We start from the raw sequence: 24,291 nt of genomic DNA, 5'->3' as shown, positions 1-24,291 counted from the left end.
GGTTAACAGAGAGCTGTGTTCATGTGGCTAAACATTTTAGGAAAATGAAAAACAAGTGTCAGACTTTCAAACAAATACATTTTATTATTTACTCATGTTTTATATAGTTTTTATGCCATATAATTTTCCCAGCTTTCGTAATAGTGAAATCTAATTCAGCCCAGCTTTTACAGGCTATTTACAAGTGCAACTTTCGCCATAGGGAAAACATATTGTTCATGTCTTCCAGTGTCACCATAATTGACCACTTTTAGACATTTTGTGTTGGGCTCCAACATTTCAAACCTAATTTGTTGCAGAGTTATTAGCACATAATCTAAAGCATGACAACTAATGGTTTTTCTTTGTACTTCCAATCACGGTTGGAATGGGAACAAAACTCCACAAATGTAAAGGTACACGTAGAATATTTTTCAGTGGCCAGATGTGATCTGCTTTGTAAACTCTCTCTGGTCCCAATAAAATATAAAATGTACACTGAACAACAAAAAAAATGTTTACATACACGATAGTTAATATAATGTACATCTTTTTCATATAAAAAAAAATAGGGGGGGGGGGGGGGGCTGATCCATATGTTGTCAAAAATCACAACTTATAGAGAGCGCAGCATTTAGTAGTTAAGTGCCACGTTAAGCACAGCTGGGATTATTGTTGAGGTTCACATTCAGTGCTGGTAACAATGACAGTTTTTCCAAAATAGTCCAAACACAAGGGGTATTGTTTTTGTCAAGAGTCAAATGACATTTTACATTCCAAATGTCTCACTTTATTACTCCAAAGTTGACTGCCATTTTAGTAATCCCCTATAGAAGCTGCGAGGTTGAACAGATTTCTGCATCAATCAGTTTAGTGCACTGATTCCCAACCCGTGCGCCATGACAAATTAGCCAATTTCACATAATAGTGTATCAACTCTCTGTGCCAGTGATGTATAGTGACAGGGAGAACAATGAAATTCTCTTCCTCTAGATGCAAGAAGGTACAGGCATAATTACCCCGTGTAGCCACTTGAGTTAATATCTTTGTTTGGTGGTGTGCTGTGAGATTTTTATTTATTTTTTCATATAACATAAACTATGTGCCTTGGCTCAATAAAGGTTGGGAAACAATGATTTAGTGTAAACACCTGACCAGACAATGAGCCAACGCGAGAGCAGTGGAGCGGTGAGCGTGCTAAGGTAAGGTACCCATCCTTTGTGGACAGCAGGGGACGCTTTTGCCCCACGCAAGTCCCTGAAGACTGCAGCTCTGTAATAGAGAGTCCGGTCCACTATTTGCATGCAGCAGAGGAACACGCGTGTGCTTGCGGAGGGGCGGGGCTTCTGTAGCCTCCCATTCTCAACTGCTTCTTATGGTGGGGTTGAGTCACATCGCGCCTTGCCATTGGTCCGTCTGCAGCAGGCCCTCCCCGTCCCCGACGAGAAGCAGTAGACGTGACGAGTGAGGGTGCTGATGTTCAAGCAGGATCCAGTGAGCCCTGCTCGGCGGTCTGCACGGCGCTCTCCTACGGAGGGGCGTCGGTGAGCCACTTCAGGCGAGCTTGAGAGTGCTGATGGGGAAGGAGGGCATGGTCACCATGGTGACTGGGTTGAGGACAGTCTGGCCCACCAGCTGCGGGTGGTGGCCCACCAGCTGCGGGTGGTGGGCCACCACGGTCTGCTTGTTTACAACGGCGGTGGCGGAAGGTTGGGCAGCGGCGCCGTTGACGTGGCCGAGGGTGTGGGCGATGTGGCTGATCAAGGCGGGCTGGGTGACGGCCACGGGTTGCGGGTAGAGGGTGGGCAGGTGTTGGCTCAGGTGGGCCACCGGGTGTACAGTGATGTGGCCGATGGGTGGCTGCCCGGGCGCCAGCTGGGCGATATGTTTGGGCCCCCCCGTCTGTATGACGTGGTTGACTGCTTGGATGACGGACGGGTGTGAGACAGACGCGTGGGCGATGACGGTGGGGTGTAAGGCGGGCTGGCCGGTGGCGGGGGGCTTGGGCGCCGGCTGCAGAGCGGACATGTGATGGGCCATGAAGGAAGAGGTGGGGGCGGTCACAGTCAAGGTGTGGGTGGGCGTCTGCTGGAGATTATCAGCTTTGTGGGGCTGGGAGGCAGCGGGCGACGCGCTCGGCGGTTTCGCTGTGACATCTTCGTCCTCGTCATCATCGTCCATCACCTCTTCGCCTTCTACAAGCACACACACAAACATCACTTGACCACCTCGTAAATATACATGCATATATACATATACCAAGGATAAGAGTAAGTCTGAACTTAGCCACTATTATATACAATATTTGGTGCCGAATAATAATACAGACAAAAGGTAATGACCTCAATGTAATTGAATCTACTAACAATTTATCCACAAATGTTGACTTTTTTATAGTTTAAATATGTGTTTGAAGGTTTACTTAAAATAAATAAATACAATCATGAAAGCCTTTCCTCTTCCTGTCAGGCTTTTTGGAAATGAGCTCATTGTTGGATGCTGGTCTGAAGCAGAGAGCTGTGATTGACTTTCTTGCTTCGGAAGGGGAACCACCAGTAAACATTTTCCAAAGGTTGCAAAAGGCTACGGCACAGTCAAAAAGTGACGTCTATCATGGCACGATCGGCCATCTTTGATGCCCAACAATTCACTAAATCCAAATGTACAATCTGCGGTGCGCTAGATTAGATGGATAAATAGGTAGCTAGACTGACAAGACAGACTTATTAATGCCTTGGGGGGGTTCCTTCAGGGAAACTAAGGTTCCAGCAGCAGCACCAACAGTACAAAGCAGCCAAGAGGTAAAAAAAATAAGTGACTAGTAAAATTTGAAAACAGTAAAGTGGAATAGTAACATACTGTATTAAAGGTAAATAAGTGTCATAAAATATTTGAACGTATTAAAAAAAATAATACATTAAACATTTTAGGCAATGGTCTTCCCCGTGGCCTCGTCCCTGCCATCCCTCCACCCCCCCAACTGAGTGGAGAATTGTACAGTTTGATGGCTCAGAGGATAAAAGAATGTTTTGAGTCTATTGCCGCTATCTAAAGGGTGATTGAAAAGTAATTCCCTCTTTTAAAAAGACTTGTCATTTATTCATATGTTGGAATATTTTTCTACATTTTTTTGTGTATGTTCCATGAGTCTATTCTACCAAACCAACGACTTTGGACGAACTTGAAGGGTGAATACGGGAAGTTATGTCTTGCATCCCACAAGAGTTCCTTGTCAAATCAGTTAATGCGGTTCCCAGGCGGCTTGAGAAACCGGTGGCTAATATCAAATTTGAACTAAAACTCCGTCCAATACACTGTTCATTTCTTGTAAGAATTATAGTTCAGAAATAAATTACAAGTACTTAAAAATAGGGATTTACTTTTCAATCACCCTGTATATCTACAGTGTTGGGAAAGTTCATTTCCCAGTACATCAGTCACTTGTGAACATACTCCCCCCCCCCCATACACCCAATATGTTGCTGACAGGCTATTGCCCTATTGCTGCCACCCATTCAGTCCACATTAGTAGCCAGCTGTAGCTTTCACTCTACGATATCAAAAATAGGAGGAAAAACGTGTTGCTTGAATTTATTATTATTATTTTTTTAAATGAATTAAAACAAAATGGTGAAAGGACAACGATAACTTTGCATTCCAGCTCTTGCTGACTGAACCTTTTATTTAGCTACAAAACAAAACTATAAATTCCATATTATGACAGTGTGCTGGTACAGTGTTTTCTGATATAATGTTCCGAGTAATCCATTTTCACAATGTACTACTGTATTACCAAACAACCAAACAACACATTCGCTCCCATTTACGCAGTGTCCCTGAATGTGACGTGCCTGCCGGACGTAAACATGAACGGCGGTTGCCAAATACAGCGTTTATCCACCTACATATGAAGGCTCCTGTATAGTGTGTTCAGATGGGTTTTATCCTGGAAGTTCCGAAACAAAACCTGGCACTCTTGAGGAAAAATGAACTGTTGCTCAAAAAAGCGTTCACTGATGCCAGAATGAGCATGTTCTCAATCATATTCATCAGGCAGGAATGAACTAAGCTCAGTTGACGTGTACCCAAACTATGAAGTAGTGTGTGAACTTTCATTCATTGAACTCATTCAGGTGCAACACTATTTAGCGTGCCGAAAATCCTACATTTTGACCTAGTGTGGTTGCCGCAGTTGCGCATGTGCACCGCAGATCGTACCGACCGCATCCGTGACATGCAAAGGAGCGGCCGAGCAGCTTCTGCGGTTAATCCTGGGAATAGCGATAGGGCCGAGGCTTCCGATTGTCTACTTTGCAAGAGTACACGTCAGAGGTGGGAGTAAGTCAAGTCGAGTCACTTCATTACTTGGTTTAAGCAAGTCACAAGTCCGACAATATTGTTCCAGTCCCAACATATATACGAGTGGTAAACAAATCATACCACCAAAAAAAATGAAGTATCCACACCTTATAAAAGTCAAATGAACAACTGAGATTATGATTTATTGAACTTAAGCAAAAGCCATATATAATAAATATTTTCACCTTTAATATGACACATAAGCTGAACAGCTCATTTGAAAACATAAAATATCTTTTGAGAAGTAAAAATAAACAGAGTAATGTGTTTGCCTACATGTGCACATGCTCTCATAACTAGGGTGCTTGTGTTTACCGTGATCGTAATGCGATGTGATCCGATACAGCAGACCTACAACGCACCTGGCATCTTCTAGCGCCAACTCTTTCGTCATGCCCGCAGACAAAGTACAAGGTGCAAGGGTACTTTTATTGTCAATTCTACAATAAGCGTAGCACATAGAGGATCGAGATTATGGTACTCAAGGGCCCACGATGCTAAAAAAGATGGTATAAACGGCACCTTTTTTTTTTTTTTTATCATTACATTTTTTTCATCTCCACAAAGCTAGCAATGGCGCTTCACTTCTTCTGCATTCAGTGGTTGCCATAATATTTTAGACGCTACTTTCTACTCTGCTCTCGCCTCATTAGTAAATGAGAGCGAGAAAAAAAAAAAAAAAAAAAGAAGAGGGTTTTGCGTGCCTACGAACCGAAACGAAAGGTTCGGACAATTACCATAAACCGTTTCACCCCTACTTAAATTACTTTGCTATATATACTAAAGCGCTCACAATCACATCATTTTTATTTTTTATCTTCCCAAACCAGTCTATGAAACTTAATGTTTGACCAGCTACCTAAACTGTTAAATTAGCTTACCTGTCTTTGACTGCGGTCAAGCCAGCCTCCACTCGAAAAGCAAAATTCGAGCCAGCCGCCCCTAATTTTGTTCATACTAGGCATTACGGTAATAAGTCGCCAACGAGCGGCGGACTGGTCTTGCAATACCTCAATTAATTAAATTTGTAATCCTTTTTTTAAAGATCATTATGCATTGATATCCATGTATTATTTCTAGGCTTTTATTTTCATGGTTGCTCTTGCAGCACGTTGGCTAGGTATTGCCGTAATGCCTAGTCTGAAGAAAATTCGTCTTTTTGAGTGGAGGCTCGCTTGACTGCAGATGTCTTCGTGAGATTTGTAGTGACAGATGAAGTTCGACGTTGTCGTCATGTCTTTAATGCGCGAGTTGCAAGCCTTGCAGGTTGCCATTCTCTTTGCAGACTTAGACAACCTAATCCTTGAATCCAATTTTTGTCATCTTTGGAGCGCCTTCCATCGTTGCTCATGCAGGTGGTTACGTCACACTGGCAAGTGTGCAAGAATGCAGACTAGGTTGCCAGGTTGGCACGAATGACCCTCCCCCCCCCCCCCTAAAAAAACTTTTTTTCTTCTTCTTAAGAAAAAAAAAAAAAAAAAGGCGAACTGTCTGAATTAAAATACAGGTTTCCATCTCTAAGCAAGATGACTTGCCAAGTCATGTTGTTCAAGTCCAAGTCAAGTATCTTGGCTACCAAGTCTAAAGTCAAATCTTAAGTATTTGGCAAGCCAGTCGCAAGTCATAAAAGTGGCAACTCGAGTCGACTGTCCCCCCAGCTCTTGTACATGCACCAATCCATCATTCATTTCAAGCGATATTTTGTCCCATGTCTCGCTCCCGCTCTCGTACGTGGCGCGAACGGCGTTTGTGGTGCACGCCCACCTGAGGCCGTGGAAGTGGACGCCTGGTCCTCCTCGGGCTGCACAGTCTGCCGCAGCACGCGCTCGATCTCCACCACGTCCATCCACTGGCTCAGCTCGTTCTTCAGCTCCTCCAAGTGCTGCTGCGTGGCGATCTTCTCGCGCGCCAGACGCTCCATGTCGTGCTCATACTCCTTCTCCTTGCGCTTCAGCGTCTGCGAGAACACAAAATCATCAGGGCCCTTAGAATAATATACTAATGTCTTCTTGTTACCGCTACTTTATGTATTATTTATTCAAGTATAATATTGATGACATTGCTGGTTTGACCACAACTAGATGCATAGTATTGTTGATCCACATTCCAACTATTATTCTCATTCACTTCTGCATATTTACTATAGTGGCTATAAAGTCTAAAGTCAGTGCTGTTCAAAATGGCAGCTTTTTGCAGTACAAAAATATGAGGCCAAGATAAATCATTTCAAAACCTTTTCTACGTGACCTATATATATTTTTCATTTTATGCACTACAACTGCTGCTGTAAAAATGGAATTTCAATACTAATAAAGGCTTATCCTATACTTTGACCAAATGCAACTAGAATGTCACTCAGTACAGGGCAGACCACCACCAAGGCTGAACTGTTATGTGAAATAATATCCTGTTTGTCAGTAAGCAGACAACTTTCTGGTTCCATTGTGATTGCGAGTGTGGGACTCCCGCCAAGCGAATGTGTAATATTTACTAGTAAACTAAGTAATTAAAACAATCGGGAAAATTTCTCTAATGGAATTTGTCAATGCAAGTAATTAATTGAAATGAGGCCCAGTTTAGGCTGTAGAGCAAAATAACGCAGGGAAGAGGAGATGTGGAGGGGATGGAAAGTGGGCGGTGCTTCCAGGCAGTGACTCTGTGACCCAGTTTCCCCCCTTGAGCTGCTGCAGGTCAGCTGACACGCAACTGAATACACTTTCTAAATCCAAGTTGAAAACCTGGTTTAAAATTAAAAAAATTTTATTATTTTTTTTAAAAAGGAGCAGCGACTGTGTTACCCTTGTAATTGAACACCAGCATGAGCACATGTATGTTGTTGAGTTATTTCTGCAGATCTCTATCCACGTGCGGCGACTGAGAAGTCGAGTTCCAGCAAGCCGATGAGTCAGGATCCTGAAAGCATTTCCTGCTCGGGTGGACTTCCTGCTTGTGTTCACTCCACATCGCTGTGTGCGCACGTCAGCCTAAAGTTTGTGTGTTCAAAGGGCACGTTTTTTCATGCGGCGCACGCACAACACACGACTACAGTACAGGCACAGAGAAAAATGTGGGTACCTGTCCCTTATCTTTATCCCAGATTAGTGTTGCCTACCGTGTCGTGTTCGACAAAATGCAGGTGAATCACAAACCTACAATGCCGATCAAATCACAATTAAAAATTTGACAGGATTTCACTGTAAAAATACAAAGTGGTGTAAAAATGCTGAGGTGAAACCACCTTAACTCATTCAGTGCCAGCCCTCCCAGTTAACATGGATATTTGACTTCTAAAGCAGTCAGTGGCAGTGAATGTGTTACATCGTGAAACTTCAGCTAAGTGAGGACCAGGGTTATAATAGTTTGGGATTAGTCAGTTTCTAAATTAGTTTTGACTTATGTTTGTCAATTCAGTGAGGTTTAATTAGTTTTTTTTTTAATTTGTTTTTCGAGTGCGTTCGTTGTCATAATTTTTTCCCCCAAATGCTTTGTTTTATTTAGCTTTGACTTACTGCACGTTGCTTCGGTGCATGTATATGCATTGTAGCTTCAAAAGAGATATCCATAGCTTGTATATTTATTTAAAAAAAAAAAAAAGCCCAGCTCTCCATTGAGCAGCACGGATAACATGCCAAAAGTCGAAAAGGAGCAATCACTGGAGAAGGCGACCACATCACGGCCGCAGATTGAATGGAAGAAAGTTGATCCAACACATCGTGAGGCTAGAGGAGCTAGGTAGCCAACAGGCCAAGTTGCGGCAGGCTAGCTGGAAAGGTGGCCGCTTGGTCCAGTCAGCGAGGATTTATGGCACCAACAAGCGCAAAACAGACCCCTGATTCTACCTGTGGCCAAGGTACAGCGAGGGATAATGGTTAAAGTAAGCCATTTTAAACTAAAAAGAAAAACTTTTCAGTATGGAGATGTGACAGCTAAAATGCATCAGCCAAACTGTGGCAGCGTTCTCCATTACCGGTTCAATAGATAGTTTCAAATAATTAAGTTGGATTTTTCATTTGATGGACAATTTTTCGGAATACTACAAGGAGTAACAATTCGATTGTGATTCGCTAGTCATTTTTTACTGTCAATATGATTGGCGATTGGGGTTTTAGGGTGCGAGTATGCACTGGTGGCCAGACAATTGCAAGGCACATACCACCAAACAACCATTCACATGCACACCTAAGGACAATTTAGTCTTAAATTAACCTACCAAGCATCTTTTTGGAATGTGAGATAAAGTCGGTAAAAAACCCACACATGAAGATGCAACCTCCTCACAGGAAGGCTGGGCCTGAGATCCGCGTGAATGTCAACGTGAATGGTTGTTTGCCTCAATCTGTGATTGACTGGTCCAGGGTCTACCCTGCCTCTTGCCCAAAGTCAGCAGGGAAAGGCTCCATAATGAGGACAAGCGCACTCACTAACACTGAGGACACGATGCTGTGATGTGAGGAGCCTTCTTTTCCAACTAGCACACAATGACAGAATTTCTTGTAATACCGGTTATCACGGAAACAGCTCTTAAGGTTTCCTCGGCAACCTAGATGCGAGGTGTTACTAAATTGATGTGAAGTCCTTCGCAACATGCAACGCTTCACACATGCATGCCCCAAATGAACGATGAGTCAAGGAGATGGAAAGAGAGGGAGGGAATAGATGGTGCTCCACAAACACAGAGACCCACTGAACAACTATGCGTCAATGCGTGTGCGCACGTGGCAGAGACGACAACAAATGCACACGTCTCTGTGGAAACGCATGCAACCCGAGAAGCTGCTCGGAGGCAGATGGCTCCCACACGCTGTCCCGCTAATCGCGTGTTGCTAGGACATCAGGTTCCATGCACCTTTTGTTTCGTTACACATGACTGACACAGATAAGGCTCAACCTCGTTTGCGTGGAAATCTCAATCAGTGCAGGAATAGGCCGCATTGAGTGTGTGGGTGTGTGTAAGGTAAACACTGGTCAAGCTGGCCTGTCACAAGCAATGAGGTTTTAAAAAAAAAAAAAAAAGTGCAGCGCACATGGCCCCACAGTGGGGGGAGGGGCAGGCAGTCTACTCCCCGACTCACTTGTGCAGCAGTTGAGGACTGTGTGTACTGCGCAGTCTTAAAGGGCCAGCGGTGCGCGAGTGAGGCCACTTTGCAGACACGCCGCTAAAGCCGGATCTCTCCGCCCGCCCGGGTTTGAGGTCTTGTGACTGTGTGCTGAGCGTAAAGCCTCATCTCGATGTGCCTTCCAGCCGGAACGTAGCACTTCACGTGGTGCCTGACAGCTCACAAGTAAAGCTTTGTGTGTGGAAAATCACCTTTTTGTTCCACTTCTACAGTGGATGTAAAAAAAAATATCTACACACCCTTGTTCAAATGCCAGGTTTCTGTGATATGAAATACGAGATCATTTCAAAACTTTTTCACCATGTAGCTTCAATTGAAAAAATATATATTTTAGAGAGGGGAAGTAAAAATAACAGACAATGTGGTTGCACAAGTGTGCACACCCTTTTATATAACTGGGGCTGTGGCTGTTCAGAATTAACCAGACACTTTCAAATTTATCTTAAATGGGAGTCAGCATTGGTTAGAGCGTCAGCCTCACAGTTCTGAGGACCCGGGTTCAATCCCCGGCCCCGCCTGTGTGGAGTTTGCATGTTCTCCCCGTGCCTGCGTGGGTTTTCTCCGGGAACTCCGGTTTCCTCCCACATCCCAAAAAGGTAGGTGTGACTGTGACTGCGAATGGTTGTTTGTTTGTATGTGCCCTGCGATTGGCTGGCAACCAGTTCAGGGTGTACCCCGCCTCCTGCCCGATGACAGCTGGGATTGGCTCAAGCACGCCCGCGACCCTCGTGAGGAGAAGCGGCTCAGAAAATGGATGGATGGATGGGAGTCAGCACATGCCTGCCACAATTTCAAGTGCATATGATTAACCCCAAATATAGTTCAGCTCTTCTCAATTGTTTGATTTTACTTCCACTCTCTACAAGATTTCATTTTCTTTTTTCATTTGAGTGCATTGGTTATAGGCCACAGAGGTAGATAAAGTTTTTAAACGATTTATCTTTGTCTCATGTTTTTATATCACAAAAGCCTAGCATTTGAACAGGGATGTGTGGACTTTTTAAATCCACTGTATGAATCACTCAAGAGCAAAATGAGCTTATTTCATCTGCTTAGTTGAGTGTGAATTTGGATGCTTACATCATGGCCACAAAACTGATAGACTTTACACCAATTTTATCTGCCTTATCGGTATGTGCCGATAATTAGCATTTTGTGCTGATCGGCTTTGATGTCATAATTTGCCGATCCGATCACCGCAAAAGACATTTACTCCGCGTCGCCATCGTGCACAGTATATTTGAATCCAAAAGCTAGTGTATTTTTAGGCTTGTCGCGTGTCTTTTGGCACAGTCCTGTAAATATCTGACTGCCAATAAAGTTATTTAAAAAAAAAAAAAAAACACGTCGGCAGTGTGGAACAGACAACACGTAATGCCTGGATCAGACTACAAGACAAATTTGCTCTTTCACGATTGCACTATGTCAGACTACTGCAATAAAATCTTGTATTCAGATACCACCGCATGCCGTTTTTTACCATCATTGGGCTTTATCTTGTCAACTCAAATGCAACCGGATACACTCGTTACCGTGGCGACAACAACAAGAGTGGATCGCACCAACTATATTACGAGGACAAAATGGGGGGGAAACGTGTGTTGGTGGTCACCGGTGCTCAGGACAGGAGAGGACGTTCGTTTAAGGCTTGCTTGAGGTATGTTCACGTACTTTTAATACGATACGGCTCGCAAGCAGGCAACAACAATGTAGTCTAGCAAGCTAGTGCTAGCGCTAACGGTTGTACATAAACATGCCGCTGTTCTGTCGAATCATGCTCTAATGTTTTGGTGTGGGTGAAGTCATTTAATTAAAAATAAAGTAATTTAATTACAGTAAGTTAGCACCCATTATTTCTGTCATGTAATGTTGGTTTGACCTGACTGATTAGAATACACGATCTGACTAGAGCAGTGATTTCCAACCTTTATGGAGCCAAGGAACATATTTTACCATTGAAAAATCTCACGGCACACCAACAAACAAAAATGTCACAAAAAGTGGATACATTAATTACTGTATTTACTTCCTGCCATCTAATAGAAGACCGTTCACTTGTTCTGTCTGTCACTATGCTTCACTGGCATAAATGAGGAACCAAGATACATTATTTATTGTAAATAATTGTACAAGCAATTAAGTACACAAGTATATAGAGTAAATGAACAGGTCATTTAAATAAGACATATTCCTCCATCTTGTGATCGGGTCAGTGATCGGTTATCGATATTTTAAACTCACTAATCGGCCCCAAAAATTCTCATCGTGTAAAGCCTAAAAACTGACCACTATTTTAGTTTTGATAAGCCAAAATAAAATTGTGCTCCTTTGAGAATTCTAATGACAACAATTTGTTTCAGAGAGGTAGATTCTTGCAAATGTTGTATAATTTGTGTTTTTTTTTTTTTTTTTTTTTAATAAACTTAATTTTGGCCTCCAATTTGTCACTTTTTTTTGTCAATTTTGGTTGCTGTGACTTTACTACTTGCTATATCTTGACGAATCTACAACATTTCTTTCTGAATTAATAGCAGGCAGCACATCTGCCTTGCAGTTCTGGGTTCAAATCTCGCTCCTCCTCCTCCTTGTGCTTGCATAGGTTTTCTTCAGTTAGTCTAGCAACTTTCTCCCCCCAAAATCTACATCTGTGGTCAATTAAATAGTTAAATTATCCATAGGTGTGAATGTGAGTGTGAATGGTTGTTGTCTGTATGTGTCCCACAATTGATTGGCGACCAGGGTGTACCCCCGCCACTTGCCCACAAAGACAGGCCTAATGAGGACAAGTGCTACTAAAAATGGAAGGATATATTAACATAAAGATCAAACCAACAAAAAACTAAACTGAATATTTAGTGTAGATCTGTGACAATTCATGCAGCTCATAGTGCGTTTTGGGAACAAAATCCCAAGCAGAAACATATTGAGAGGTCTTAGAGGAGGGGGAAGTGAGCGCCGTAATTACCACTCTGCATTGCCTGCCTGGAAGCTGGCAGTTCAGCCCGCGCGTACTCAAAGTCCTGTCTGCTGCAGCACAAGCGAGTGACGTCATGCGGCTCGAGCTAGCCATGTGCTCGCTGCTCATGTGGCCTTAAAAGCTGAGCAGGCCCGTAAAGGAGGGGCGGAGCATGTGGGAGGACTAGTACTGCAACAGGGATTATTTTTCAGCCTCTACGAGCCCGCCTGCCTGCTACTTTTGGTGTGTCACAAACAGCCATTGTTACAATCTCTCACATTCATAAAAGACAAAGCAGCAGCCAAAAATACATGAAGCATGTTAACCAGCGCTGTCAAGTGAGTCGCGATTATGAGGTTAACATGGCTTTAAAGAATCCACATTTTTACCATACATGTAAACACTTTAGTAAGAAAACCATTTCCTCACAAGTGAGAAGAATGCAGTTAATTGGACCAGGCCAGACCAGACCAGTTCACTTTTTCTTGACTTTGAAGTCAAGATACTGGCAAACTAGGAGGAGCATGAAGAATGACAGACTAACTGACTAAAAAAATGCATGTCAAGTACATGATTGATTTTCCATGAATACCTTAAAAACAACAACAAATACGCCTCTTCTGATTGGTCAACAGGCACATATGCTCAACTTAAAGCCTCTTAGTAAAACCTCACCTGAGCTCCCTTTTGGGACATAACCACAGAGTAGTTGAATGCCGTGTAGCAGACAGCGTACATTTACACTACGTCATATACGTATGTTATTGATGTGGGAATGCTGAGACGAGCATTCACACTTATTTGGCAAAACAACATTATTATTCACATAAAATGACCTCTCAGTGCCCGGAGAGACATTTGTCTCTCATAGTTTTGGCCCCTCTCACTATTTTGTTTTGAATGTGTGGTGCTGCTCCCTTGTTGATAAGAGAAGGCAGGTCACCCTTCACAAGTGGGAGGGGGATTGGGTGACAAGATCTGCGCCCGCACTGCCCTACTTTCCCTCCGTCTCATTGACGGTCAGACTGCAGCTACTCAGCCGTGTGTGCTAGTCTCTACAAAATTCAGCACTAAAAAGTGAAAGACTTCCAGAAGCCCTCAAAAAAGACTTGTTTAATATGGGAACAGCTTGTGTCCCAAAATATTGACTGTCTGTAGACACAGTCAGATTGTGTTGTTGTTATTGCTACTGCGAGCAAAAATGTGTGAAAAACTGGAGAATAGGTGTCTCAGGTTGAAGCTGTGTCCCGCACAAAACTAAAGATAGGAACAGGAGGGATTTAAAAAAATAAAGAAAGAAAGAAAAAAAGAAAACATGACCCAAAGTTAGTCTGAAAGTTTTAAAGAGTCCAGCTGTGAACTTTGTAACTAGTCGTCGATTACCGTAATTTCTCGTGTATAATACGCATTTTTTAACCCCCAAAATGGTCAAAAGTCAATAGTGCGCATTATACAAATGAAAAAGACTCACATTTTATAAATATATGCCGCCATCTAGAGGTTATGAAAAAGCTGTACACTTTCATTCCACTATGCCACCGCCCCCTAGAGGTCATGAAAAAGTTGTACACTTTCATTCTAGTATTCCACCTAGAGGTTATGAAAAAGGTGGAGACTACACTTTCATTCCAATATGACAGGGGTACATATGACTGCATATGTACAATTGTGCTCATAAGTTTACATACAGAGGCAGAATTTGAGAATTTTTTTTTTTTTTTTTTTTTTATAAATACGACTGATGCCTGAACAACAACCATCATTAATTTATTTATGGTTATGTTTTGTTTAATGATAATGCTTTTCTGAAATGCTTGACAGTTTGAATCCCATTAAAATAAAATGTTATGTGTTTCGCCTGGTCCTTCATGTTTTCTTAAAATAATTGTACACATCTTACAAATTCAAACATATGAGCGCTGTGTGTTTTCTCATTTACTAAATAAAAGTAGGGCTGTGGATTTCAAAATAAGAGCAAGTAAATAAAAAGAAAGTATTATGTGTTCAAACAAAGTGCTTAACTTCAGAATAAAACAAAATACAGATAATATTTCGTTTTGATCATATGGGTAGAAGCAAAATCATGGATTCTAAAAATGCAAAATTTCCAGAATTTTGAGGTCAACTTTGGGGGTGCGCATTATACACGAGAAATTACGGTAGATGAGTCATAAACGTGGCATATATTGCTTTCACATTGTTTCATAATCATCACTTCATTATGGTTGGCGTGAGAGGTCTAAGTGCCCAATTTAAACCATATTTATACCATATCTAATTATCAAAGCTTTTTCTGTAGTTAAGATATACAATGGGCGTGTTGAATGTTTATTGTGTGCTTTTTATCCACATTTGTGTGATGCTTGATTCGATTTGAAGATATCCAATTACATGCACTTTTCTGTTGAGGCTGCCATGACACATGCCCAAATTGAGCAACTTTGATAGCAAAAAAATAAAATAATAAATTGAAACTGTGTCACTTGAACCATGCAATATAAATACCGTCTAAGAAATTTAAAATTGGTGTCTTGTAATAGCAGACTTTTAGATAGAGCTCTACTGCAAGGTGGAAAATATACATGACAGATAACGTTAAAAAGTTGTCAACTACATTGCTTTGACTTTATTTAGAGACGGTTATGCAAGCTGTGATGTTTTTGGAGTAATGGCGCGCATCAACACGCCTGTACAAAACAAACAAAAAAAAAAGTTGGTCACATTCTCAAACCTTTAGAGAATGCAGTGTGCACATTGGAGGTTTTAGGTTAATGACAAAGTATGTGACCCACCTGGTAATAAATTCTTTGTTAAGATACATTATCACTTGTGATGATAAACAAACTATTGAGGTTGGGCTCTTTAAATCTGAAGTCAGAGGTCATCTTTGAACCAGTTACTTGATAATTACTTTTGTGTGGCGCATTAAGTTGCTTGTGGTCTAGACGGGTGGGTCAATCCCTCCCTCTCTATGATCCATTTCCAGATGTTTTAGATCATTTTCTAATCTTAAGTCTTTTGGTCTCACACCCATAAACAAGGTCCTTGAGATTCTGTGTTGCGCAAAGAATAGTGGTATAGTGGGAAAAATTCTAGATTGTGAGTGAGTGCGACTCGGAAGTTTAGCGCCTTGTGTACATGGCCATCCATGTACACAAGGCGCTAAACTTCCGAGTGGTGGACCGTAAAGCTCATTACAGGAACGATGACATGTTGTTTTGGATGCGTGTGTGTGTTATGTAGTAATGTTAAAGAAGATTTTAAAGAACAAACTCCAGCAGTTAAAAAAAGGAAGAAAAATGACACACAATGCAGCAGTAACCAGCAAGTCTTCATAAAAAAAAGAATGATGTAGAGGTGCAAACGATTAATCAACAACTAATCGATTATCAACTTAAATCACTGACTATTTTGATCGATTAAGCATTTAGAGATCTTGCTTTACTCAAAATGGTCAAAATCCTCCCATTTAAACCGCTCAACAATAAACATTCTTGGATTTCTGTCGTCCTCCATGAAAACAGACTGATTATCTTTCTGTTTAATCAAAGTAAAACATTTGCAAACATCTGATTTTACTTTAAAAAACAATTACTAACATTTTTGTCTATTTTCTGACATGTTACAGACCAAAACAGTAGCTGAATAATAATCAGTTTATGTTTGTGCCTATTCAGCACTGTCAATTTGAAATAATGTCCTGTATTTTAATAAAGGGATGTAAATTTAAAAAACATTTTTTATCCAATTCATTGATTATTAAAAAACAACAACATATTAAATCGATTATTAAAATAATCTTTAGTTGCAGCCCCACAATGATGAGAGAATTAACTATATTTGTAGAAAATGGATGAAAAAATTCCACTTTATGCATGTAGTCATACTAGTCATACTTGAATCGAGTGTTGAGAGAGGTTGTTATTTGAGTTATTCGTCTTCTCTCTGGTTCAAAGCATGCTATTTTATTGTTATTTGAAACCTATCCAGTAGTTGGTATTCAAAGTAGCTATTCATAAGAGCATTACCGTAGCCTAATTTTCTCATCTTGGGTATTCTACAGTTTTGTTACATGCTTTTTAGTCCCAAAAAAGGCATATTAGCGATATTATTGTTAGGCATTTCATAAGAGGTCAGAAAAGGATCCAAATCAACTGTCAGCCTCTTACCTGGATGTATCTCAGGGCACTTCGAAGCACACTTAGATTGGAGGTCTTCTTTTCATCGATGTTGGGGATGTTCTTTTTCAGTGTTTCGAAGCACTCCTTTAAGTGGGCTCGTCTGACGGACACATGACAAACACACTTGAAACAGCACACTAGTGGACTTTATTTGAGCATTTACATTATGCAATAGAACTAATGAATAGGTTAAGTTTTGAGGAGGAGCTTGAACCCACCTGTTTTTCTCAAGCTTGTTGTGCACTTCTCTTGTGCCTGCCCTGTAGGAGCACAGAGCAGAACACATTCAGGATTTTGACATTCAAATGTGACCAGACTGATTGGCGAACCGCATGTCAGGATGTATTTATTGACGGTACTCTTAATCATGTCCAGTGGGAAGTAAAATACAGTGGAGCCTCTGACGTCGAACACTACTGAAGTCTACGATCTGTAATATGGCCAATGTTTTCAGGGAAAAAGTCTACAATCTTCATAGGTTCAAGCATGACACAAATGCAGACCTCGTGAGAGCTGAACTCAACAAGCTAAAAGGATTAAACTTGGGTGTGTGCACTGTAGCTTTTGTGGTCTTCTTTTTGACATATTCCGGGTGTTGAGAGGAACACGAGAAGAAATTACACTTCACGTTACCTAAAGCAAACAAAGTTGCATTTAAAATCACTAAGACGCCATTATCACGCGGAGTTTAATTTAGTATCGTTCTGTTTTACAGTGATTAAATTCACACATTCATGTGACAAGAATGATGAGAAGTGATATCTACAACATAATTCACCCCATTGTGCATTTTTCGACTCAAGAATGTTTTTAGGTTTTACCAATGGTAGAGGTTAACATTACGAAGAATGTTAAAATGTAACTTTAAAGGTTACTTGTACAGTTCATTATGCCTTGATGATGGTGACAGTTTGACCCTGGAATGGTTTCATTTTATTTCCATTATTTACTATGGGAAAAGAATTTAGATTTGAACATACAGCAAACATTCTCCTTGAGCAAGAAACTGAATCACCCCGGAACTCTCTCGGAGCTTGTGCAACCCAGTCTCTTAAATAAATTAAAATCTCAAAGCTATTGGTTTTTAAGCAGCTCCCCTGAACAGATCGTGCTTAACCTTAAAGGTTTGACTGTATTGTCTGCCTCAATATGAAATCTGTCTCCCATTTGGATGTGTGCATTATTACTTTGACAACACATAGGCACTTTCACCACAAATAAGTCACAAATGTCAGTTGTACATATTTGATCGTCTTACCCCCCGGGTCGTTTCTTCTGGTCGAGTAGGCGTCCGTCATCAGGAGGACTCCCCCGACTGCTGGGGCCGTTCACCAAGGGTGCTAGCTGTAGGGACTGGGAGGGCAATGCAGGCTGATGAGGGGGTGAGACGATGGAACCGGGATAGTGCTGAAGGAGCTGTTGGTGCGTCTGCTGCTGCTGTATATTGGTGCTGATGGTTTGCGGGAGGAGCTGCGTTGGGTGATGTTGGTGGTTCTGTGTGTGCAGTTTGTGGTTCGGGTCGTCTGGTTTGGGTTGGGGAGAACGTGGCGGAGCTACGACACCTTGCTCCTGAGGGGAAGGAGGCTCCCTTTTGGGGGAGGTCAGAGGGGGAGCAGCAGGGTGGGAGAGCAATGCCACGGGGACAGAAGGTGAGTCTGCTGGGTTGGGTTTGACAACCGGGATGGGGATGACTGTGATCGGCATGGTGGGGGGAGGAAGAGAGGGCGGTATGGGGGCCGGGGGGCGCTCAGTGATAAGCTCCTCTGCTTTAAAAACATTGTTGACGTGGCCTCTGCAGTTGTACTTGTTCACATCAGTCTGTCTTTGCTCAGTTAGCAGATCCAGATGCAGCTTCTCTTTCAGTTCATCCTCTGCAAACAACATTGAACACAAGACATTATACACATTACATCACAACATTTGATTAAACAAAAGCACCAAATGTGTTTTTTGTCCTGATCAGCTTTAATGTCATAATTTACCGAGCCGATCAATGACTCCGCAAAAGACATTTACTCTGCGTTCATTGCCATTGTGCACAGAATATTTGAATTCAAAAGCTAGTTTGTTTTTAGCCTTGTCGCGTGTCTTTTCACATAGTGCTGTAAATATCTGAGCGCCAATAAAGTAATTTTTTTTAAAAACGTCAGCGGTGTAGGATAGACCGCGTCTGACAGACAACACGTAATGCGTGCATCAGACTACAAGACAAATTTGGTCTTTCATGATTGCACTACTACTGCAATAAAATCTTGTATTCCGATACCAGCGCATCCCCTCTTTTACGATCACTGGGCTTTATCTAGTCAACTCAAACGCGACCGGATACACTCGTTACCATGGCGGCGACGACGACAACAATGAATCGCGCCGCGTGTATTCTAAGAACAAAACGGGGGAAAACGTGGTGGTGGTCACTGGTGCTCGGGAGCGGACATTCATTTAAGGATTGCTTGAGGTATGTTCACGTACTTTTAATACGACATGGCTCGCAAGCAGGCAACAAAACGTAATCTAGCACTAGCAAGCTAGTGCTAGCAAATACAGTTGTATGTAAACATGCCGGTGTTCTGTCGAATCATGCTCTAAAGTTTCCGTGTGTGAAGTTATTCAATTACAATAAAGTAATTTAATTACAGTAAATTAGAACCCATTATTTCTGTCATGTTGTAATGTTGATTTGATCTGACTGATTAGAATACATGACCTGAATACAGAATACTTTTGAAGATACTCAGTATACAGCACACAAGCATATACAGTAAATGAACAAGTCATTTAAATAGACTCATTGCTCCAGCTTATGATCGGACCGGTGATCGGTTATTGTTTTTTTAAACTTGCTGATCAGCCCGAAAAATCCTGATCATGTAAAGCCTAGTTCAGTCCCCGTATGACCAGTGTCAGAGTTTGATCCGCATTGCCGGCAGTAAGTCGGATTTGTTTCCGGTGAGGGTTGGCCTTCGTTGAGGCTGCCCTTTGTCATCCACCCTGTTTATAACCTTTATGAACAGATTTTGTAGGTGCAGTCGAGGCATTGAGGGGGTCCAGTTTGGTGACCGCAGTTTGTAATCTCTGCTTTTTTCAGATGATGATCTTGAGCTCTCGCTGGGGTGGTTCGCAGCCAAGTGTGATGCGGTTGGGATGAAAATCAGCACCTCCAAATATGAGACAATCGTCCTGAGTTGGAAATGGGTGAAGTGCCCTCTCCAGATCGGGAATGAGATACTACCCCAAGTGGAGGAGTTCAAAGTCTTGTTTACCAGTGAAGGAAGAATGTAGCGGGAGATCAACAGAGGAATAGGTGCAGCGTCTGCAGTAATGTGAAGAAGGAGCTGAGCGGAAAGGCAAAGCGCTCGATTTACCGGTAAATCTACGTTCCTACCCTCACCTAGCTGTGGGTCGTGACCAAAACAACAAGATCCCGGATACAAGCGGCCGAAATGAGTTTCCTCCGCAGGGTGTATGTGCGGGCTCTCCCTTAGAGATAGGGTGAGAAGTTCTGTCATCAGGGATGGGCTCAAGAGTCGAGCCGCTGCTCCTCCGCATTCAGAGGATCCAGATGAGGTGGCTCGGGCATCTAGTTGGGATGCCTGCTAGACACCTCCCAGTTTTATGGACTGCAGGAACCTGGGGTGTCCGGAGAAAACCCACACAAGCACGGGGAGAACATGAAAAATTTAGATTTTTACTCTAGACTGTAAGGCAGGTATGCTAACCACTGTTACACCGTGGTGCTGTCTAGAGAAAACTGCTAATATAAATATTAACCCGCAGGCGTGCACAATAACATTAGTCCTAATCACTTTATTTTGACAGAGCAAAGCACTTAGGTGAAAATGAAAGTCCACACTGCAGCTAGAGGTGAATTAATGAGTTAAGCTCACGTGATAAATAATGATGGACAGTGAAGTCTTTTTTACAATTAAAAAGCAGATGGCATTTGTAGTCACTACCATGCTTCACTGAGCAGGTTGTGTCATGTTTTTGAGGCCAGCATGGCAAACAGAAGAACACTGCACAACAGGAACACACACACACACACACACTTGTGTGCATATGCAGTGTTTCTGCAAGCAAAGTTTGAACTTTGAATATTAAATGAAATACCATCCAATCATAAGCAAGTCCTCCGTGACGTATAGATCCTGATGAAAAGGTCTGTCTTGTTGCTATGGCATCTGTGATGTCGTTCCTGGAACGTAGTGACTAAAAGTCACATTCGGACTTCCACATCCAGTCGCAATGTTACATCTGATTAAAGCTATTAATACATATAGTGAACGTATAAATGCGCTTTATAAATGGTAAAAAGTGCGTTAGGAGCACTGTGCAGTAGAATGTCTGATTATAGATGTTTCTACAGACTACAAACTAAGAGTGAAACCATACGAAGGCCTTCCAAAATAAGGGCCATTATATAACTGCAGCACATAGCAAAACTGGCCTAGTTGCCTACATGCAGTGACCTGCTGCACAGCAACTAAGAGCAGGAGGAGGAGGAGGAGACTTCCAGCCAAATTGAGCAATGTGTGGGAGGAGCCACGTGGAGGAAGCAGAGCGCTCACTCCAAGGCTATTCGAAAGACTGTAAACATCTCCAACAGGCAACACCGGTGTTTCCCAACCTTCATTTTACACCAGACAAATCTCACGGCACACCACCAAACTAAAATGACTTTTTTTTTTTTTGGGGTTTCATGAAACGTGAATGGTGTTGGAAATGCCTGGATTCCCTCAGACGCCAGCGATATATTGACTTAATGATTATCTTGTCTAAATTTAATTACTCAGTGTGAGATATGGGCTTGGTTAGTTGAAGCTATCATTTTACTAAATTATGGGAACAGGTGGACACTTAATTAGTTAATTGTACCTTCTTCTATTTAGTGGAAGAGAATTCAATTGTTCTGCCTGTCACTGTTCGTTGCTGGCATAGGTAAATGAACAAATATACATAATTTGTAGGAAATAAATATTTTTTAGACCAATTTAGTGAAATTTGATAATTTCCTACGGGACGCCTGATGATGGTACACTGGTTGGGAATTGCTGGGAAACAGTCTGTCATAATACACGTTAATTCGCAAGCAGAATCATCACATCTCCAAACCCATCACCTTTCAGGAACTAAAAAATAAATAAATACATAAAAATAAAACACCATTGCAGTTTCAAAAAGGATGTGAGTCTTTTCCAACACTTTAGATGGGTCAGTCATTTAAAAAAAAATAAGTGACTCCTATGGGGACTGACTAAAAGTATAGATTTGTGAAAACAAATTAAACTGACTAAATTTGGACACAGGAGACTATTGCCCGACATAGACGATATGGAAGACTCAGACTACGCAGCAGCAGTTACAATGTTACATATGAGAGAGTGGAAACTGTGAAATGAAAAAACAAAAAAAAACAAGTCACTGTCCTAATACTATAATTACAGATTTACAGTGATTTACAAGCAGGGTTAGTGTGCCATGAGAGATCATCGGTTATGCCGCAAGAAATTATCCAATCTCACTTAATTAGTCCAAAGAAATTATTTATTTACTACAAATGTATCGTTGTTCGTCTCTCTATGGAACGACATAGTGACAAACAACAATTTTGGAGTATCAGTAGTCGCCTGTCCCTATGTGCAACATAAGGTATAAATCAGCTTATGAGTGGAATTTCCTCTTGAGGAACACCAATGAATACCCATAATAAATTCAGCAACATCAAAAATTCTAATGAAAAAAATACAGCTTGGGAATGTTCAGTGGGCTTATGTGATAAAGAGGCAGTAAAACAAAGCTACCTAATTAGTGTATTGTCACAATAGAAGAAAGTACTATTTGCCACAAATTAAAACGATACATATTGAATTACATTTTACAGCTGAAAATTTCCACGAGCGATGCATGTGGCTGATTTTCTCTAAAGGCATCGAGTGTCTGCGTTGCAGTGAATCATCTTCACCTCATAAACAATCTTCGGGAGGGGTTGCCCGGCGCGCACGTGCTGAAAGAGGCGTGTCCGTCTGGTACACGTCATCCGCAGATGGCGCTCTCGGGAGACTGGTATTATACACTAACACCAAATACAAACAAGCAAAGACTGTAACTTCGATTTTAAAGGCCGCGTGCACGCCGCGAGCGACAGGCGGCGGAGCAAATGCCGCGGAGGGAAACCTGACGACATAACGTCATTTGAGCCACGCGACGTCGGGGTATTCAAAGAGTGACACCGCCCATTGTCACCATCGCAAGTCAGGAGAAAAAAAACACGTCCACACTCAAATGGATTACGCGTGCATAAAACAACCCCCCCCACCCAAAAAAAAAAACAAAAAAGTGGGCTCTAAAGTCACTCGGCATGCATGCATCAACAGTAATAATTGCCAAGAGAGTGAATTTACAAAACAATCTTGAATTGTGTAATTCACGTGGTAATGCTAAGGTAAAACCAAAAAAACAATAATAATGGCAGTAAAAAGACAACATCTTACCACGTGCTCTCTGTTGTTGCTGGGCTTGCAATTCCAAAAACTTGGCAGCTTCTAGAAGCGTTTCGATGCTCATTTCTGCCCGCTTGGAAAAAGTCCCACTCTACAAACCAAACTAAAAGAAAAAGGGGGGACGGTGTAAAAGTAGGCGACCGCGAGAGATGCCTGTTGAAGGATAAAGGCAAGCGAGAGCACAGGAGCGGGGTAACCGGACACCCGCTTGAGTGGAAACTAGCACTAGTGGGTAGAAGTTACCGACAAGATGGCGCTCAAAGTAGTAGGAACAAATAAGGTTTGTGAATCACGCAGCGCCCAGTAAACGCCCATACACACCAACGCAACGGAGAGCCCGAAAAACACGGAGCGGGGCACACTGGACGGGATTTATGACGCCGGGAAAAAAAACGTCCACAAATAAATATATTAGCCCAAATGTGACACGAGCACCAAGTTATACGGGGATTGTCTTTAGCTACATGCTAACGACGTCTCCTGCAAAGCTCTTCAAAAATGCTAACTAAAATAGCTTCTACAATTTCACGTAAAACACTTTGTAGTGACTATTTTGTAAACATTATTGTTCGGATTCCACCTCCTTTGACAAAATATTGCAACAACGCCGTCCAATGTTGTGTTAAAAACGTGTATCCCACTCAATCTACTTGCGTAACGCTTGCTGGCGTTCATGTGACTGTGGTGACGTCATCGGTGCTTTGGTTGGTTTGCTCGCGTCAAAATGCTTTCTTGCGTGATGTTCGGATGATGGAAGCAGAGCAACAAAAAAAAAATCTGCTATTTTTTTTGTTTTGTTTCTCGTCTCCAAGGAAAAAGAGTGAAGGGACGTGGAACCGCTGTTCAATGTTGAACGAAACACGAATGGTGGCCACGTTTACACGACTTCACTTGCAGAGGGAAATACAGGAAAGGCTCACGATATTGGAAAGGATTTACAACTTGGCAACAATCTAACTCGGGACGCAAAGAAAAGCACCAAAAAGTCATGGCACAGAGGGAAATATGCTCCCTCTTGTGGGAGATGTAAGAACTACTGCATCTGTAGAATCATTATTTTATTTTTTTTTTATATTCATTTCAGGTTTATTAATTACATATAGTATAGATAGGGAGAGGCAAGCCACACCCATGCACTAATGCATTCTGCAATAACGGTCAACAGCAAGTTTTTAACCTGCGACCTGTCACCAAAGACC

General features: G+C 42.0%; 1 protein-coding gene across 3 annotated transcripts; it reads right to left on the bottom strand.

Annotated features, from left to right (window-relative positions):
- Window positions 1-58: 58 nt before the first annotated feature.
- Window positions 59-23,794, bottom strand: mnta (MAX network transcriptional repressor a). Of its 3 annotated transcripts, none has more exons than XM_061783123.1 (6): window positions 23,084-23,782; window positions 17,851-18,463; window positions 16,811-16,852; window positions 16,581-16,692; window positions 6,103-6,295; window positions 59-2,174 (listed from the first exon to the last, which is right to left on the bottom strand). In XM_061783123.1, exons 1-6 carry the CDS (start codon window positions 23,154-23,156, stop codon window positions 1,534-1,536), a joined length of 1,674 nt encoding a protein of 557 aa, XP_061639107.1. In that variant the 5' UTR covers window positions 23,157-23,782; the 3' UTR covers window positions 59-1,533. The 3 variants fall into 3 exon arrangements, with proteins under 3 accessions (XP_061639107.1, XP_061639109.1, XP_061639108.1); XM_061783125.1 differs by lacking the exon at window positions 23,084-23,782 and adding an exon at window positions 20,703-21,044; XM_061783124.1 differs by lacking the exon at window positions 16,811-16,852 and having other exon boundaries at window positions 23,084-23,794.
- Window positions 23,795-24,291: the final 497 nt, after the last annotated feature.

This window comes from Phyllopteryx taeniolatus, chromosome 8, assembly GCF_024500385.1.
Source record: "Phyllopteryx taeniolatus isolate TA_2022b chromosome 8, UOR_Ptae_1.2, whole genome shotgun sequence".
Lineage (NCBI taxonomy): Eukaryota > Metazoa > Chordata > Actinopteri > Syngnathiformes > Syngnathidae > Phyllopteryx > Phyllopteryx taeniolatus.
Note: the sequence above shows the minus strand (reverse complement) of the source record. Positions and strands in the feature narration are given on the sequence as shown.